At 54.4% G+C, this 12,320-nt stretch overlaps 4 protein-coding genes across 4 annotated transcripts; all 4 read left to right on the top strand.

Annotated features, from left to right (window-relative positions):
* Positions 1 to 826: 826 nt before the first annotated feature.
* NCS54_00220800 (Hypothetical protein) lies at positions 827 to 2,492 on the top strand (the record flags this gene model as incomplete). The annotated part of the gene is made up of 2 exons (XM_053147811.1): positions 827 to 1,394; positions 1,450 to 2,492. The coding sequence occupies 2 exons, from the start codon at positions 827 to 829 to the stop codon at positions 2,490 to 2,492; spliced, it is 1,611 nt and encodes a 536-aa protein (XP_053003786.1).
* Positions 2,493 to 4,179: 1,687 nt separating this feature from the next.
* NCS54_00220700 (Protein kinase domain-containing protein) lies at positions 4,180 to 6,436 on the top strand (the record flags this gene model as incomplete). Its single annotated transcript, XM_053147810.1, has 4 exons — positions 4,180 to 4,261; positions 4,341 to 4,371; positions 4,428 to 4,744; positions 4,794 to 6,436. 4 exons carry the CDS (start codon positions 4,180 to 4,182, stop codon positions 6,434 to 6,436), a joined length of 2,073 nt encoding a protein of 690 aa, XP_053003785.1.
* A 1,099-nt stretch (positions 6,437 to 7,535) lies between these two features.
* NCS54_00220600 (Isocitrate dehydrogenase [NAD] subunit, mitochondrial) lies at positions 7,536 to 9,005 on the top strand (the record flags this gene model as incomplete). Its single annotated transcript, XM_053147809.1, has 3 exons — positions 7,536 to 7,568; positions 7,852 to 8,867; positions 8,921 to 9,005. 3 exons carry the CDS (start codon positions 7,536 to 7,538, stop codon positions 9,003 to 9,005), a joined length of 1,134 nt encoding a protein of 377 aa, XP_053003784.1.
* Positions 9,006 to 10,362: 1,357 nt separating this feature from the next.
* NCS54_00220500 (Hypothetical protein) lies at positions 10,363 to 12,235 on the top strand (the record flags this gene model as incomplete). The annotated part of the gene is made up of 2 exons (XM_053147808.1): positions 10,363 to 12,050; positions 12,100 to 12,235. The coding sequence occupies 2 exons, from the start codon at positions 10,363 to 10,365 to the stop codon at positions 12,233 to 12,235; spliced, it is 1,824 nt and encodes a 607-aa protein (XP_053003783.1).
* Between the last annotated feature and the right edge of the window lie 85 nt (positions 12,236 to 12,320).

Raw genomic sequence — 12,320 nt, 5'->3', positions numbered from 1 at the left:
GTATGAATCAACTTGATTAACTGTACAGAAGCAAGTGATTCCTTCTTCAGTCAGCCTTAATTAGGACTCAGATAATATTGATGCGAAGTCGACAAGGCTCCATAGGACCAGGAGGCGGGAGCTTCAGAGTAACTCAACAGAAACAAAACGGTCGTAATACAACTGAAGCTCACATCCAAGCTTCAATAACACAACAGGAGGTCAACAGAGTTTGTAACCACTAGAGGTGTTCATGATGCAGCCCTGAGATCTCAAAGTGGACGTCTAGGGTAGCCTGGACGTGTCCTCTATTCCCGTCGCGTCATCGATTTTCCGCCACCGCTCAATCGCCCCTGGGAATTTGCCCCTCCATCCCACCGAGGGCGCTGAAAGCACTAAACCCCACTGGCCCAGTTGCGTCACTGTGGTTGGGTGCCTGTCCATCTTTTGATGTCTGTGCTTCACTTGATGGACTGGCTTTCACCTTGACACTTCCGCCTCACCAACCGTCCCGTTCGTGGTTAAAGATGCACCCATAACCGCGCGAGAAAGACCGTCTTTGACTCTGACGCGTTTGGAAGTTGTGAGCTGAATCAGCCATCAACCGAAAGGGTGCCCACTCTTGTCAAGCATCCTCCTACTTCCCCGCCGTTTGCGTAGCGGGGCATCGACTTCGCTTCGACTCGAGAGCTTCACCGAACCTTACGATATTGCACCGAGAACTTTACCACGACTGCCTTTTCACGCTCTAGCACCTTGACGATTACAAGAAACCCGAGCCCTCCTCTCCCATACACCGCGGAGAAACACCCCGACATCCACCGCTGTGCTGGGAGCGTCGCCGATCATGGACGACAATATCTCCACCTTTATCGCCATCACGGGCGCAAACGCCGATGTCGCCCGCAGCTTCCTCGAGATGACTGCGGGCAACTTTGAGCGTGCCATCGAGCTCTTTTACGAGAACCCTGACCTTGCTTCCGGCGTGGGAGCTGGTCTTTCAGCGAACACCGCATCAACGAACCAGCCCGCGCCCGCGACCGCACCTGCCCGAGGCAACATTGGGAGACAAGACTCGGACGGCATCATTCATATCGACAGTGATGAAGATGAGGATATGCAGTTTGACGAGGATAGTGACCGCGAGGAGGAAAACCAGCGAGCCGCGGCCGCTCAGGCGGCAGCTTTGGCACAAGAGGAGGAGGACATGGCTATGGCCAAACGGTTGCAGGAGGAGCTATACCAAGAAAACCACGGTTCTGGATCTGGGGGCGCAGGAGATGTGAGAGCACCCATTGCGCGGACCACTGAAACGCTTGTGGCTCCTGGCTGGGGCGGTGGCGAGCATGATGATGGGATGGAAGCAGCTTTCCTCGAGGAGCTGCGACGGCGGCGACAACAGGCAGCGAACGCATGTAAGTGCAGAACCTGGACTCTAAACCCGATATTCTACTGACACGGACAATACAGCCCGCACTGGCGGACCATTTTCGCAGCAAATATGGGGCGATCCCGAGCGTCGTCCTACTCAGTCGACCGAGAATGGCACCCATGCGAGACGGCTTGAGGACCTGTTCCGGCCCCCATACGATCTTATGGCGCGTATGACCTGGGACGAGGCCCGTACGCTTGGCAAGGAAGACAAGAAATGGATCATGGTTAATCTCCAAGATATGAACGACTTCAACTGCCAAGCCTTGAACCGGGACATCTGGAAGGACAAGGCTGTTAAGGACCTGATTTCGGAAAACTTCATCTTCCTTCAGTACGACAAGGACTTTCCTGATGCCGAAGAGTTTATCACATTTTACTTCCCTAACCAGTCCCACGAGAATCCCGACAACTACCCTCATGTCTCTATCATCGACCCCCGAACCGGCGAACAGGTCAAGGTCTGGAGCGGTAGACCATTCCCCAGCGCTGGGGACTTTCACGCCGAAGTTGCAGAGTTTTTGGATCGGTACAGCTTGGCTGCCAACAGCAAGAACCCAGTGGCCAAGTCGACGGCCCGGAAGCCAAAGCATGTGGACGTCGAGCGCATGACAGAGGAGGAGATGCTGGAGATGGCCCTGAGGAACAGCTTGGAGGGCGCTTCTGGAAGCCAAGGATCGAGTTCGACACCGAATGTTCACGACCCCGATGCCCTGACAAAGTCACCAGGACCAGCAGATGTTGGTAAGGGCAAGGAGCCTGAGGCGCCAGTTGAGCAGAACCCTTGGGCTTTAATCTCGAGCACAAACCCACACACGGAGCCAGAGAACAACCCTGCGACAACCACTCGAATCCAGTTCCGACACCCTACCGGCCGTGTTATCCGACGATTTAACCTCCAAGACTCAGTACGCCGGATTTACGAATGGCTCAAGGCTGAGCCTCTGGAGGGCAAGGATGGAATCGAGTTTGAGCTCAAGAAGATGCCACAGGGCCAGGATCTCCTGGAGAGCCTGGATGCGACCATCGCAGACACCGGGCTGAAGCAGGGGACAGTGATGATTGAGTTCATCGAGGACTAAGGCTGATGTTTTTTCCTTCTTGATGCGAGAATGATTTCGTCTTTTCACAAGGCCATGCATGGACAACAGCAGGCATTTGCAGATAGATCAGTATCGGAGCCATCGGAGTGAATTGGACTGGACTGGCTGCGGCCAGAGGTGCAGGCATGTTCTGACTCCTTCCGGGGGGCATCTTATTGGGATTGTTTTACGGTATTACCATGGAGATTGGGTTGGGAGGCTCATGTCGTTAGACAGTTTTGCTCTCATGATTCAGCGGCGACAGGAACCAAGGACGAGGTGGATGGTAGCTAGGCAATGAAACGAGCATGATCGACTCGATGTTGACCTAATGAAGCTGTTTGTCGATAGCCAACGACTTGAGTGCTGTTTGTGAGGCATGTTTGGATCGTACAAGCCAACTCGACGATAATCTCCCGCAACCAACGAATGGCCGAGACTCAGCTTCAGCCTCAAATGTCGAGTAATTTCCCTCATCAGCTTGGGCCTCTCGAATCTTGTGGCCCTATCTGTTGGAGGTGAGATGATGCACAAGAGGTGCTAGTCTGAGCGGGCGTGGTCCAATCGCAGAGAGGCAAAACGGTCCGTCGAGGGTGTTTCAGCATGAAGAAGAGGGCGACCAATCAGATGTCGCAACTGGGCGGAGAGTGAGATGCAAAGGTTCTCTGACAAATGCTCTCTTCATGCAGAGAATGAGTTGTGCCCAACGCAGCTTGGCATGGATGGAAACCTTGCATTCTCCTGCCTGGAGCATGAACTGAGGCTGAGCTGGAGACCTACATGCGTATGGATATGGAGGCCAGTGCGGGGAGATTTCCAGCGATACAGCGGCGGCCCCTCCGTGTTGCTCTAGCTGCTAATAGCCGATGGATGACAGGGGCCGCTCGTTGACCCCCTCCCGCTTCGAGGTCACACCAGGAACGGCCGTGAGCAGATGGCAATGGATGTGGATGGATGGTGGATGGTGGATGGTGGATGGGATGGAAGGCGCGGTTAGGTAGCAGGTGTTGGTGTTGCTCCCTCAGCAACCCCACCTTGACCTCTGCCTGTGCTGCCATGGATCTGATGTAAACACCCAGCAACAGCCAGCCGTTTCACAGTGGGAGGGTGCTTCTGCTTCCCTAGCTCAATTTAGCTTATTACGGGCTGGGCAGGTGCTGTAGCTTGCGCACCGCAGGCGGGGATTGGTTCTCGTTTCGAGCTGAATGCCCAGGCGCCCCGACGGGAGTTTTTTCTTCATCCTGGAGCAATCAATCTCCCTTCCAATTCTTTTTATCCTTTCTTCTTCTTCTTCTTCTTAGCATCGCTCTTTCCCCTCCCTTTCTTTACATCTTCTCCCTTGACGGATCCTGTGAGACTGTTTGTTGTTTACGACAGGCACATGATCCGAGACATCTTAGGACGGCGCCTCTTTTTTTGGTGGGGTTAGAAATCGACACCGCCAACTACGAATATCCCACCTCGCAGCTCGACTCGATTCAAACTCGGCACCCTCCTTCGATAGCGCCTGCGGTGTGAAGCTCGAGACGTCGTCGTCTGCTCGGAGAAAGCGATTCAACTCGAGCGGAAACCGAGCCAGCGATAAGCACACGAGAGGGCTGTAAGCGCCCATAGGAAGTCGACGTGGGACAGGCATATTATCACGGCCCAAGGCGGACCAAGACTTGTACACCGACCGAAGCACACGATGGCCGACCACGAGAGGGACATGGACGAGGCGAATGAGGCGCTCGATCCGGAGCTTCTCTACTCCAAGGAATACTGCATTGGTTAGTCTGGATATGGTCCTTTTATGGGCAATATGAGGTCTCGTGGACGCTGTGAAGGACCTCCACTGACATTTCCCAGGTGGTGGCAGTTTTGGCAAGGTCTACAAAGGGTATACAAAACTCTGCATTCTGGCATCTTGATGTGGGAGCTGATAAACCACCGCAGAGTTGACAAACGCACCGGTCAGGCAGTCGCGATCAAAGTTATCGACATCGAGAGCGCTGAGGACGAGGTGGAGGATATTATCCAGGAGATCGCCATTCTGTCTGAGTTGCAATCCCCATATGTCACCAAGTACTATGGATCGTATGCGAAAGGCGCCGAGCTATGGATCGTCATGGAGTTTTGTTCCGGTGGGAGCTGCGCCGACTTGATGAAGCCAGGGCTGATCGGAGAGGACTACATCGCCATCATTGTGCGGGAGCTGTTGCAGGGATTGGACTATCTCCACACAGACAAGAAGCTGCACCGCGATGTCAAGGGTGAGTTGGGTCGAGCTTATGTGGCATGCGGGACTGACAGTCTTGACAGCTGCCAACGTACTGCTCAGCAGCAACGGGCAGGTCAAGCTTGCCGACTTTGGCGTTTCGGGACAGCTCTCTGCAACCATGACCAAGAAGAACACCTTTGTCGGTACTCCCTTTTGGATGGCTCCGGAGGTTATCAAACAATCCGGATACGACCACAAGGCTGATATCTGGTCCCTCGGCATCACGGCCCTCGAACTGGCCAACGGCGAACCACCCTACGCCGATATTCACCCCATGAAGGTCCTATTTCTTATCCCAAAGAACCCACCCCCGCGACTCGAAGGCAACTTCACCAAGGCCTTTAAGGAGTTTATCGAGCTATGCCTCCAGCGAGACCCCAAGGAGCGGCCAACTGCGAAGGACCTGCTCCGGCACCCGTTTATTAGACGAGCGAAGCGGACAACCTACCTAACCGAGCTGATCGAGAGACATACTCGATGGGCGGCTACTCACAAGAACGATGAGGAGGATAATTGGGATTCTAACCCCGGCCGAGCCCCGGCCGAGCGCGAGCGGGTAGATGAAGACATGTGGGACTTTGGCACCGTGAGGCTTATTGGTGAGCGTGGAGGCATCGTCAACCGACCCAGTCTTAATCCTTTGGACGAGAGCGCAACAAACGCACGATCTTCGCGGCCACTGGAACCTGCTGATGACTACGGCGAGCGGCGACGTGAGGGAAGCCCAACAAAGGTGAAGGACTTTGCGTTTGAACCAAGCGAGACTGTCAAGGCGCCGAATCCAGGTTCCAGACAGTCCAGCCCTCAGCGCAAGGCTGTTCCACTGCAACAACCACAGTATCAGCAGCCTATGCCATCTCCTACCAGAGTGCCACTTCCTCAGAGCCCGATGAAGCAGCTACCGAGAGACAACAACGAAACCCCGCGAGCACCACGGCCGATGCCGCCCCTACCAGTGGAGCAGTCACCAGACTACGATCGTGAACTACAAAGCCAGCTTCAGCGTGATCTGGGTAAGCTCAATCTGAACCTCGAGGGCAAGGCGAGCCCCCAGCTGTCATCATCGCAATGGCCAGTACCACCTACCCCGCCAGCACACACAGGCGGGCCACGGCCAATGCCCTCCAAGGTGACGCAGATAAGCCTACCAGAAATACCCCCATATAGGGGCAGAACGCCTTCATCACAGCAAAGTCCCTCCCCACAACCGACATCTTCGCAGCGACTTCCCACACATGTGGCAGTTCCAGCAGTAGCGCAGTGCCCTCGACCACTTTCCTCCAAGGCCCAGTCACCAGCCCTCCCTGAGTTTGCGACGGCCCCATCGTCATTCCCTGCGCCGGGACCAGCCAACCCGAACGGCGATCTGGATGCCCTTCACGATGTCATCTTCCCCGCGTTGGAGGAGGCCCTGAAGCGACGACAGATCAACCTCCAGCAGATGCACGGGCCATCACAATACCCGGCGCAAGGGACACCTCAGCAAGAACGAGCCGAGGCGGCGCACGAAAAGGTGCGGAGATTGGTGTACAAACTGGCATATGTCTGTAAGGAGATTGATCACTACGACAAGGCCGAGCCTGTAGGCATGGGCCGAGAGGCCGGAAGTTTCCTTGAAGGCCTCCTCGAGGAGATCTTGGTGAGAGTGGAGCCATTGGACGAGGATGAGGAAGTCCAAGCTTGAGGACGTGTACTTGTTGATGTCAGGAGCAAGAAGAGCGTGTGAAGAAGAATTTGAAGTCATTTTGGAGTTCTGGTCTGACATTGTATATGGCATGAAGGAGGAGTATGAGCCGGCTGGTTGAAGGACAAAAAGGATGAACCGGGAGGCCGGGATGAGTGTATCAAAGAGGGACAAGGCATGGCGAAGCAAAGACAGCGTGGATCAATGGTACTTGTGCTTAGACAGAATAAACCGAGCGGTTTGATTGCTTTTATGATGGACGAAATGGAATAGACAAATGGATGTTATGCTGCTGCCGTGTTTGGGAGATGGTGGTTAGGTGGTTGTTGGTGGAGTATGTGGCATGGATGAGGGGGACGAGATGGAGATGCTCCACATGCAACGATTCAGCGTGAGTAGAAACCATGATGGCGCCGTGACACGACCGAGGAAGATGTTGATTGATTTGGAGTTGGATGGCTGAATGCGGAAGCTGAGATGCGTCAATTGACTCCAATACAGATGTAGAGGCGACTGTTTGCAGCTGCTGTCTCTTGGCTTTGGTGCTGGTCTGAAGCTGTGACGTCGTTGGAATTTGTATGGAATGTCTAGAGTTTCGAAAGGCGGTCTCGGCCAAGGTTGAAACTAAACTTAAAGTAGCAATAAAGCTAATGGCCCGACCCGGCTTCGCCGAGAAACTAGACCCTCATATTGCCTATACAGGACTAAAGCATCGGGCTGGGAGGCCCACTGTTCGCCGGGCAGCTCGGAACAAGCAGTCGCTCTCCGCTCGGAAAAAGGGCGGCGGCCGAACAGAGGTGTAAAAAAAAAAATAGGCTCGGTAATGGGGGCCTGGGAAGCTCGGCCAATGCGACACCAATGGCAGGGCAAAAGAGTGTATGGGAACCTTGGGCAACGGGAAACGGGCCATGCGCGATTTGAACTCTCTCTCTTTTTATTTTTCTACTCTCTGACATACATCTTCTTCATCCTTTCTCTCCCCATCTCCTCCTCCTGCTCGCGTGCGGCCCGCGGTTTAATTTCTTTCCTCCTCCTTGTCCTTCCCGTCCTCAAGAAAGCTCTCCCCTCTCCATCTTCCTATCTATCCGCAACCGTCATCATGTTGTCGCGAGGATCTGTTCGATCGGCCCAGGTACGTTTTTGTCTTTTTTTGCTGGTGATGCGGTCATGGCAGACTTGTATCTTGGGGTATTTGGCAGAGATTGTGTGTGGGAGGGGTTTGTGAAGCGAAAATGGTGGCGGCATGGTGAATTGCATCATGTCATGATCATCACGGCCCGCGGTTAGGGCGACGCAACAAGATGAGGTGGGCTTGGAGCACAACAAGATCTGGGAATGCCATGACTGCGACATTCGAGCTCTTGATATGGGAGAAACGCAATTGAGTAGTTTGCTAACATTCTTCTTCTCTACAGCTGCTGCGCGGCGTGGCCCAGCAACCCCAGCTCGCCCGATCCTTCGCCACCGTCCAGTCCGACATCTTCAAGCCCGCCAAGTTCGGCGGCAAGTACACCGTCACCCTCATCCCCGGTGATGGTATCGGTACCGAGGTTGCCGAGTCGGTCAAGACCGTCTTCAAGGCCGACAACGTGCCCGTCGAGTGGGAGCAGGTCGAGGTGTCTGGCCTCGAGGGCGCCGGCCGCACCGAGGACGCCTTCCGCGAGTCGGTCGCCTCGCTCAAGCGCAACAAGCTCGGCCTCAAGGGCATCCTGCACACCCCCATCAGCCGATCCGGACACCAGAGCTTCAACGTCGCCATGCGCCAGGAGCTCGACATCTACGCCAGCATCAGCCTGATCAAGAACATCCCCGGCTACGAGACCCGCCACAAGGACGTCGACCTGTGCATCATCCGCGAGAACACCGAGGGCGAGTACTCTGGCCTCGAGCACCAGAGCGTCCCCGGCGTCGTCGAGTCGCTCAAGATCATCACCCGCGCAAAGTCGGAGCGCATCGCCAAGTTTGCTTTCAGCTTCGCCCTCGCCAACGGCCGCTCCAAGGTCACCTGCATCCACAAGGCCAACATCATGAAGCTGGCCGACGGTCTGTTCCGCAGCACCTTCCACCAGGTCGCCAAGGACTACCCCACCCTCGAGGTCAACGACATGATTGTCGACAACGCCTCCATGCAGGCTGTTTCCCGACCCCAGCAGTTCGACGTCATGGTCATGCCCAACCTTTACGGTGGTATTCTGTCCAACATTGGCGCCGCTCTTGTCGGTGGTCCCGGTATCGTCCCTGGCTGCAACATGGGCCGTGAGGTGGCCGTCTTCGAGCCCGGTTGCCGTCACGTCGGTCTCGACATCAAGGGCAAGGATCAGGCCAACCCCACTGCTATGCTCCTGTCCGGCAGCATGCTGCTGCGACACCTCGGCCTCGATGAGCATGCTAACCGCATCTCCAAGGCCACCTACGCCGTCATTGCCGAGGGGTAAGTTATCCGTATTTTGCATCGACGACAAAAGAAAGCTAACTGTTCAACAGCAAGGTCCGCACCCCCGATATGGGCGGCTCCTCCACCACCCACGAGTTCACCAAGGCCATCCTCGACAAGCTCGAGACTGTTTAAATCAAGCAACTTTTTGTGATATCCCCGGCCTAAACAACCTAACCTCCAACGCAATGTTTCCCTTTTTTTAAACTGCATTTTTTCGTTATTACCCCGTCCGTCGCGGGGCCAAACAAAGGAAGAAAGGAACCACCTATTTACCAACCGAACACTCGATCGAATATTAGACCTAGGGACGACCCGAGGGGAAAGGGCTCTGGCGGCATTTAGGCGTTCCGAGAGAGAAAAAGGGGGTGTTTCTGGGGGGAGCGACGCAGAGGAAGAAGAGGAACAGCTTTTCGATTATCGCTGAGAGAGCGAGCGCGAAAGGGGGAGGTTGTACGTGTAACATGACCTCGATAGCAGTGGAATTGACACATAAATCCAACTGATTCATGACTACTTCTCTGTGTTCTTATTGATGGGGATGGGTGAGGTGAGGGCGCAAGACTGATCCTAGACTGAGCAGCGTCAGCAAGCCAATTCTGGACACATGGCGCTTAGACTCGTTGTCTAGACTCTTTGCGCGCATTCTCTTCGGGCTTGGCTCTTATCGCGACATGCGATCCTTCGCGGAGACCGAGCTGTTATCCTCGGTTGATGTTGTACCGAAGACCCTGGTTGCATGAGAAGCTTCTGCTGGCGAATGGGGGCTGAGGATGTGGAGGGGGCAAGTCGATGACTAAGGGGAGCTTAATGAATGGCTCGAGATATAGGGTGGGTTGGCTCGGTGGTGTTTGGTGGTGTTTGGTTCAAGGAGTTGTGATGATGGTGATGGCTTCAATGGTTGATCTGGACTTTGGGTCCCGGTGGTAAGAATGCTCTTGCTTCAATGTCAAGGATGGTATGCGTTTCTCATACCTGATTTCTCTCATCCCGTTCACCATCCTTCTCCCATGCGGTAATAGTAGGATTTGTTTTGTCGAAGATCATGATTCTATCTGAATTGAACGAACATGACCAGCCAAGGATATTTAAGCTTACTTAGGCTAAACAGACTACAGGATCTTGAATTTTGGAAGCAACATGCCGCACTACATTCAATGAGACCCTGGACTGATCACGAGTGGAGGTGGCGGACTCGGTCGCCGGCGCCGAAGCCGTGGGGATTCGGCGCTTGTGATGATCGGCGCCGCGGCCGATGAGGGATGATACACATGAATGCATGATGGATCAAGCAATTCTAACCTCCGAGAGTACCGAAAGAAGTTGTTACCTCTGCTTAAGCATAGCCACGGGGAAAAGTTTCATTACGCCGGTTGTCGATCAGGTGCTTTCAGCGGAGCCTCAACTCGCCTCTTTGACCTTTATCTTATATCTCACCTCCTTCATGACTGTTTAACTCAACAACACCAAAACCACAAACACATCACACATCATGCTTGACAGACCCCCCATCCGCATCGGCAACGTCTCTGGCGCCACGGGCGACCACCCCCACGCCATGGCCCGGATGGTGCGCTCCGGCAACGTCAACGTCATCACGGGAGACTGGCTCTCCGAGATGAACATTGCCTGGAACGCCATCACAAAGCAAGAGGTTGATCCGGACTTGGGTTATGAGAATGGTTTCTTTGAGCAGCTTGACGAGTGTCTTGATGACATTATGCAGCGGGACATTCGCGTTGTTACCAATGCTGGTGCATTGAACACTGAGGCGCTGTATCGAAAGGTTAGGGCGCTTTGTGAGAAGAGGGGGTATGGGGATTGTGTTGTTGCTGCGGTTTTGGGTGATGATGTTTCGGACGTTGTTATGGATGAGAGTAAGAGGAGGGGGCTGGCTATTACGCACTTGGATCACCCGGAGCAGACACTCGACACTTGGGGATTCACTCCTTGCTGTGCTACAGCTTACATTGGCTGCTGGGGTATTGTGCAGGCTCTCCGATCTGGCGCTCGCATCGTCATCTGTGGTCGTTGCACTGATGCCTCTCCTGTCATGGGCGCCGCTGCTTGGTACCATGGATGGAGGGAGGATCAGTATGAGGAGCTGGCTGGTTCACTTTTGGCCGCCCATCTGATCGAGTGTGGTCCTTATGTCGTCGGGGCCAACTTTTCGGGTTTCAAGGACTTTTTGCCCGAACTGGTCGACATTGCGTTTCCCATCGCTGAGATTGATCCCAGAGGACGCTGTGTTATTGGAAGGACTAGCGAAGGAGGTGGCCGTGTGACGAAAGAGACAGTCACGGCGCAGTTGCTCTACGAGCTTCAGGGACATCTTTACCTGAATCCCGATGTCGTGGCAGACCTGTCAGGCGTGACAGTCGAGCAGGAGACGACAAATCGGGTGGTTGTCTCTGGAGTCAAGGGCCGTCCTCCACCTGCCACGACAAAGGTCATGATCGCTGCCAAGGGTGGGTTCCAGGCTGAAGCAACCTTTTACATCAACGGCCTCGATGTAGCAGAAAAGGCAGCTATGATGAAGGCGCAGCTGGCGCACATGTTCAAGGACAGCAACTTTAGCCGTCTCAGCATCGAGCTCTACGGAACACCAGCCGACAACCCGACATCTCAGCAGGCGGGCACTGTGTCGCTGAGGGTTTTTGCGCAAGCAAGAAAGAAGGAGGACATCGAGCCAAGCAAGTTCAAGGTTCCCATCTATGCGCTGCGGATGCAGAGTTATCCTGGTTACCACATGAACCTCGACTTCCGGACCATGACGCCTAAGCCGTTTATGGAGATGTTTCCTGCGCTCATGCCCATGTCTGCCATCGATCATCGGGTTGAGATGAGTACCGGCGAGGTGCTGCGTGTTCAACCGCCGAGCAAGACGGCTACGTACCCGATTGTTCGACCGTCGGCGGATACGTATGGGCCTGCGGACATGCTCACCTTTGGACCGACCGAGTGGGCGCCCCTGGGGAGCGTGGTGCATGCTCGGTCTGGTGACAAGGGGGATAACTCGAATGTTGGCTTCTTTGTGCGGAACGACGACGAGTATCCCTGGTTGCGGAATCTGTTGACCGTGTCAAAGATTAAGCAGCTCTTTGGGGATGACTGGTTCAAGGGGAATCCCGACAGGAGGGTGGAGAGGGTTGAGTTTCCTGGTGTCAACGCCGTGCACTTGTAAGTTTTCGAATGTCTGTTGGGAGTTGAGATGCTAACATTCGTACAGCCGTATTTTGGATAATCTCAATGGCGGGATTGCTTCGTCTGATCGGATCGACGGGCTTGGGAAGGGTATTGCAGAGTATCTGAGGAGTCGATACGTCGATGTTCCAAAGACCTTTCTTGAAAGGGGACGGATTTGAGTTGTGGAATGAATGTGGTATCACGCAAGATGTGATTTAGAATGATAGATCTTTTTATGTACACGGAATGGGAATCCTATAAACG

This window comes from Fusarium falciforme, chromosome 2 (assembly GCF_026873545.1).
Source record: "Fusarium falciforme chromosome 2, complete sequence".
Lineage (NCBI taxonomy): Eukaryota > Fungi > Ascomycota > Sordariomycetes > Hypocreales > Nectriaceae > Fusarium > Fusarium falciforme.
Note: the sequence above shows the minus strand (reverse complement) of the source record. Positions and strands in the feature narration are given on the sequence as shown.